This window comes from Wyeomyia smithii, chromosome 2 (assembly GCF_029784165.1).
Source record: "Wyeomyia smithii strain HCP4-BCI-WySm-NY-G18 chromosome 2, ASM2978416v1, whole genome shotgun sequence".
NCBI classification, from domain to species: Eukaryota; Metazoa; Arthropoda; class Insecta; order Diptera; family Culicidae; genus Wyeomyia; species Wyeomyia smithii.
In genome coordinates this window covers 51,364,807-51,370,815 of record NC_073695.1, presented here as the reverse complement: position 1 = coordinate 51,370,815, position 6,009 = coordinate 51,364,807, and the positions used below count along the sequence as shown (strand labels likewise).

Genomic DNA, 6,009 nt, shown 5'->3' with positions numbered 1-6,009 from the left:
GGATCAGCTACCCTCATATTGACGCATCATTTTCTCTACCTATCGTAATCGTGACTGCAAGAATCCTAAAAACGACATAAAATGTGTTAATGGTACTGATAACTACCATTATTTGCTTAAATCGTGAAGTGCTTACTGTTTTACACCGAATAGTGTTATTTACGGAGTGAAATGACGCAGTATTTGCCACCAAATTTGCTGGCATTGTTTGCTCCTCGTGAGCCTATTCCATTTTTACCTCCGCCGGATAAACTTCCACATGAGAAAAAATCGCAAGGTTATGGCGGTGTTGGAGCATTTCTGGATTTGTTCGAGGTGAGATGTTGCATTCAAAATAAGTGAATTCCATTATCTTACGTAAGATTAATTGTGATTGTAGGACCCGAAAGATACTCCGCCACCAACGCGGGTTGAAACGCGAGAAGAACGGATCGAGCGTAGACGCCGTGAGCGGTCCGAACAGGTAGCGTATAAACTGGAACGGGAGATTGCCACCTGGGACCCAACACAGTTGGCGGCTGCAACCGAAGATCCCTTCAAGACACTTTTCGTTGCTAGAGTGGTATGTATTGATTAAGTTTGTTGTTTTGTAAAACTACAGCAGTTTCGGTTTTTTTTTTACAGAATTATGACACATCAGAATCCAAACTGAGAAGAGAGTTTGAAATTTACGGAAGCATTAAAAAGATCATTTTGATTCACGATAAGGAAACCGGCAAACCTCGCGGTTACGCATTTATTGAGTATGAACATGAACGAGACATGCATTGTGAGTATTTAGTTTAGTCCATATGACGCATCTTGAGGGAAAATAGTAGTTTGATTTTTCTTCGTTTCTAAAACAATCATCATGCTCTCAAAGTTTCCTTCAAGACAACAATTTTACCATAGTGTTGGATGTTCTTCCGGCTAGGATTTAGTTCTGTTTAAAATGTAGCATCCTAAACATTAGTGTCCTACTCTACTGTCTATTGTTAAACAGCAAAATTTTGCTGCACCTAAACACCAAATTAGTTTGTTGAGAATCGCTTCTAACGGACGTCGTTTTCTCGTTTTTAATTTTTCAACTACAGTCTACTGTAGGCCAGCTTCAGTTGAAAAAATTGGCTGGGAGAAGTGGTCATCCGCTGTTACTTGAGAAGAACATCTTCCTCAAAACAATGAAAAGTTTCGAGCGCGAGCAAAGTCCGATCAATACCGAGAATATCGGCAGCCCCAATGCATACGAAGCGGCAGATATGGTTTATAAAGTGAATTCATACGTGCAGGTTACGTTTTCAACTAGTGTACTTTGTGCATTTTGCAAATTCCTACCTACTAAAATCCGTTTCCAGTGGTATTCCATTCTAGATGCAAAAAAAGGATTTCCTTTTTTCTTTGAGATGACTGAAAGCGTCTCTCCGACTTCCCGTCACTCACTCACTCACTGTAAGTCAGGGAGTCCTTCAAAGGACAGGCTATGACATCTGCCATTCAAGTTAGGTTTGTATGAGTGTGGTAAGACACGATGGGGTCAGCGGGTAACGAATAGTACGTACTGCACAAATGTAGCGGGAAAACGAACAGTCAAGGTGCAATAAAGTGCATACAATCGAGATAATACTGCTGACAATATTTTTTTCATTTCAAAACTACCGCGTCTGCTGGCGATGTTCAAACTAGCAGCGGGCAGCCTGGATTGTTGGTCTCTATGAAGTTTTTATCATTTCAGTAGATAACAATATTTGATTCTCATTGGAATAGCTGATACGACCAAATTTGATTAGAGTAAAACTGTACATGTCAACGTATTTAATGTCTTCAAATGAGCTAAAAACCATATAGAAAAAAATAAATCTTGCTTTTTTTCTACTATTTAACCGACCTTTACTAAATATACGAACATTTCATAGTTCGTCTATTCGAAACTAAATATTACGGGTGTTATGGAGTGACATAGTTTGAAAACTGAATTTATGATTTTATATTCTTTAAAATGTATGTCAAAACTCTTCATTATTTTTCTGAACATCTTCAATCCGACAGAAGACATCATTTTTGTGCCGCATACAGTAACCCTGAGCACAATTTCACCAGTTTCTCAAATGTAAATAACCTTTACTCTTGGAAAGCATCTTATGTTCAGTTAAGCAGGATATGAATGTGGATAAGAATTTTGAGGCAAATTGTCCACTTCATTAGCATAAACAAAGGCAGTAATAAGGTCTCACCCGAAATGCACAGTGGAATTATTTGCACAAGGAAAATTTTACTGTAATTATAAAACGAAAATTTGGATTGAAATTCAAGTCGTCTGGTGGCTCTGAGCGGGAGCCAATTTTCCGACTGCCCGCCTTAGTTTGATCACTCGCCTATTCTTCATCTACGATGGAACCGTATCGAAAAGGTAAAACTGGTGTTGTCAAAAATGTGAGCACCTTACGCACAACTTTGTGAGTAAATACTTGTGAGTGGTTGTAGGTACGCTTGAGTATTGAAAACAATGAGTTGATGGTAAAATTTAACATTTACATTGCTTCTACTATGTTTTAAATATTCATATTTAAAATGTAAGTGTACCAGAGCATTATGTGACTGCTGCCTTGTAAGTTTTGGTTAAAGATTATAATCGGTAATAAATTGTTTTTAAATTGCGCTCAACCTTTTCTGAACGTAAGTATTGTGCGCACCAGGTAATGATAGGATTTAGTGACTCCGGACCTAATTGGAGAACGCGCAGAGCGGCGTCAATTTGTGGTTCGTTGTAAAAAGACCACAACACCAACCTGTATTAACTGTATTGTCGTAAGTTGGGGCTTCTTTTTTGTAAGTTACATCACATTACGGTTTTCTTGGTAGGTATTATTACCGAAACAAGCTATGTTGGTGGAAAATATCAGATAGTGACAGTTGGAAACTTCCGCATTTGAATCAACAGTAGGATCAGAAGTCGCTAACACAAGAAGAGAGTAGTTCAGTTAGGCTATGCAACTCTGCAACTATGATTGGATCCTGTTTGTGATTGTGTCCACCTTGTTTATAATTGCAGCTCAAATTCAAAAGAAGCCAAAATATAACTTCTGAAGGTAGCCAAACAGTTTGAAATGTTCACCCGGAACGGTCAGGCCCAAAATTATTTCTCAACCTCTATTCGGCTTTTCCTTTAGTGCTTATGACTGTTGATGTACAATTTTGATACATTCTCTTTCGTTGCGACACACAATAACCTTTGTCCGAAAAAAAATTTGTGCGTCGCAAATCTTTCTTTCTCAAACGCAAAACAGCTGCCTACAAGCATGCAGATGGTAAGAAAATTGATGGTAAACGAGTGCTGGTCGATGTCGAGCGCGCTCGTACGGTAAAGGGATGGCTTCCTCGCCGTCTCGGTGGAGGGCTTGGTGGTACCCGTCGTGGAGGGCCTGATGTCAATATCAAGCATTCTGGCCGAGAAGACAATGAACGTGAACGAGAGCGATATCGTTTGGAACGGGAACGAGAGGACGGGATGCGCGAGCGACGAGAGCCCAGATTTGAACAGAGTAAGTACACACCTGCTTCAATTGTTTCAAAATACATGTCCTAATATGTTTTGTGTTTTCAATAGGACCCTTCGATCGTCGTCGTTCACGCTCTCGTGATCGCGACCGTCGTCGGCGCAGTCGCTCCAAAGATCGCCGTCGGAGACATAGTCGTGAGCGGGAGCATGAAGAACCAGAACGTAAAGATCGTTGGGAGAAGGATCGTGAGCGCAGCCGGGAGAGGGACCGAGAATGCGACCGCGAGCGAGACCGTGAACGTGATCGTGATCGTGATCGCGACCGAGAGAAGAAACGTAGACGCAGTCGCAGCCGATCGCGAGACCGCGAACGGGAGCAGCGTGTCGAAAAGAAACGAGATAAACGGGACAAGGACCGGGAACGTAAGGAACGTAAGCCCGAGTTCCGCGAGGGCGATATCAAGATTAAAGAAGAGCCGATGGACGGTAAGTTGACGATGCTGTTAGTTCTACATTCAAGCAATCAGCTTTCATCGTGGACAAGATTGAGTAACATCTTGTAACAACACTCCAAGATTGCAAGAACATCTTTTTATAGCAAACGAGACTCCAGGGCTATAAGTTTCATAGTTCAAACTGTTTAGTAGTATCTAAGTCTCTGACAGTCATATTTCCCGCCGCATTGAGACAATCGTTATTTTATAAATATTCACTAACGTATTTTTCTTCTGGATTTAGATTACCCTGACTACAGTGCCCAGTACGCACAGTACCCAATGCAGGTTAAGACTGAAGACGGCGTCGAAGAGAAATATCGTCCTCATGAACACGAGGAGGAGAATGGAGCGGCCCGTGGGCGAGTCGGAGAAAATGGTGCCCGCTTTGGAGCAATGCCTCACAACAATGATAATTACAACGATCGGTATGGTGGTTATTAGTAGTGAAACCCGAACAGGTTTGTCCATTTTGGGTGGCAAAAGTTTCAGCAATTTATGCTTTTAATTGTAGTAGGCAACTGTGAGTGGATGCAAAGATTTTCGTGGTCGTGCTACATTTCCCGACCCATTCAAAACTAATTGTAAATGGTAAACATCAAATCAAACGTAATTGATACGTACAAAAAAAAAACAAGACAAGTCTATGATAAATAGGCCGCAAAGTCAAACGTATCTCATATCGTTTGTTTCTTAAATTTTACTTTCTCAGGTCATGCACAACCAGTGCTGTGTTGTGCCTGTAACAACCTCGACACTTATTTTGCAAAGCTGCATGTACCCTAACGCGTATCATGCTAGCGTTCACAGTGAAACGCCAAAAGTGTGTTTTTTTTCCAATACCGATAGAAATTTGATGATCCCAGGACTAGTATGCTTTAAAGTAAGTACTAAATAAACAATTGATAGCTGGTTTTAAAATTATGAGTATCTATGTTATTACATTGAGAATATCACCTACTTTTGGTTATGAAGATCGTTTCTTAGCCCAAACTAAAAAATAAAAAAGAATCAAGCTGGCTACAAAGCTTGAAACTGCGCGGTATTAGTGGGGTTTCTGCTTAGTTTATGAGCTTTTTTTTAAACCCTGAACAATCCGAAGATAACTTAATTTCTACCAGCAGAAATTGTTCAACTGACAGAATAGCGAATATTTCTCTTTCTGTCACTAGTGTTTATCAGGTTCGTTCCCAACGGTGACCGACTGAACGCTACTAGATAATAATAAAAGGCATACCCGAAAAGAAAGGTACATGGCAGAGTTCAAAACGACTTGATCAGCAGTGTTCAGGAACTGCACGCAGATTACTTGTACAATCTTATTAAGGGCGTCAAATCTTTGGTACGAGAATTTTACCAAAAGCAACAATCAGGTTGAAAAAATCGTTTTTCTAGCAAAGCAGGACCATTTTTGATAGGTCCAAACCCCTTTATTGGAATCGCATTATGAAACCGGAACTAGGAGACTAAGAAAAATAGATGGAAGCTTGAGTAAGTAAATATGACAAGATTAGTGTTGCAGGTCCTCTACTGTCGGTCGTCACAAGTAAATAGATAAAAAAAAGATTAAAATTACACCAATACAAAAAAGCCCCAACTGCATATAAGAGAAAATTGAGGTATACCAAAAGACAGGACTGAAGACAGTTTTGTAGAGAGATCAATAAGGCTGCAGGGCTGCACAAAATTCTTTCAGAAGATCATTCAAATGGTCTTGGCAACCATAAAAAAACAATGCCAATTTTACTGTTGATTCATCTGAAACTGTGTGTCGCGAAAGCGCGTGATCTTTTCCGGGACAAAAAGAACCACCTGGAAGAGCTGGAGTGTTCGGAAATGGAGCAGCTGTATCGCTTTCAAGCAACACGTAGATCCTACAAGAAACTAAACGCATCCCGCGCAGGCTTTGTGCCGCGAGCTGAATTGTGTCGGGATAAAGATGGAGGAATTTTGACGGATGAACGTGAGGAGATTTACAGGTGGAAGCAGCACTACAATGAATGCCTGAATGGCTAAGAAACAGAGGACCAAGGTGTTAGT

At 40.6% G+C, this 6,009-nt stretch overlaps 1 protein-coding gene across 5 annotated transcripts; it reads left to right on the top strand.

The window, feature by feature from the left end:
• Positions 1-4,893, top strand: LOC129726203 (U1 small nuclear ribonucleoprotein 70 kDa-like). 5 transcript variants are annotated; one of them, XR_008728264.1, is made up of 8 exons: positions 1-315; positions 380-562; positions 625-769; positions 3,264-3,518; positions 3,584-3,961; positions 4,214-4,430; positions 4,484-4,560; positions 4,682-4,893. XR_008728264.1 is itself a non-coding variant. In XM_055682948.1 (7 exons), the coding sequence occupies exons 1-6, from the start codon at positions 172-174 to the stop codon at positions 4,411-4,413; spliced, it is 1,305 nt and encodes a 434-aa protein (XP_055538923.1). In that variant the 5' UTR covers positions 1-171; the 3' UTR covers positions 4,414-4,430; positions 4,682-4,893. The 5 variants fall into 5 exon arrangements, 3 of the variants coding, with proteins under 3 accessions (XP_055538923.1, XP_055538919.1, XP_055538918.1); XR_008728263.1 differs by having other exon boundaries at positions 4,214-4,560; XM_055682948.1 differs by lacking the exon at positions 4,484-4,560.
• Positions 4,894-6,009: the final 1,116 nt, after the last annotated feature.

Excerpts from the sequence above, each read along its gene's own strand:
- LOC129726203 (XM_055682948.1), top strand. The coding sequence starts at position 172 with ATGACGCAGTATTTGCCACCAAATTTGCTGGCATTGTTTGCTCCTCGT. Across the intron at positions 563-624 it reads CACTTTTCGTTGCTAGAGTG|AATTATGACACATCAGAATC; the intron begins GTATGTATTGAT and ends TTTTTTTTACAG. Across the intron at positions 770-3,263 it reads ACATGAACGAGACATGCATT|CTGCCTACAAGCATGCAGAT; the intron begins GTGAGTATTTAG and ends AACGCAAAACAG.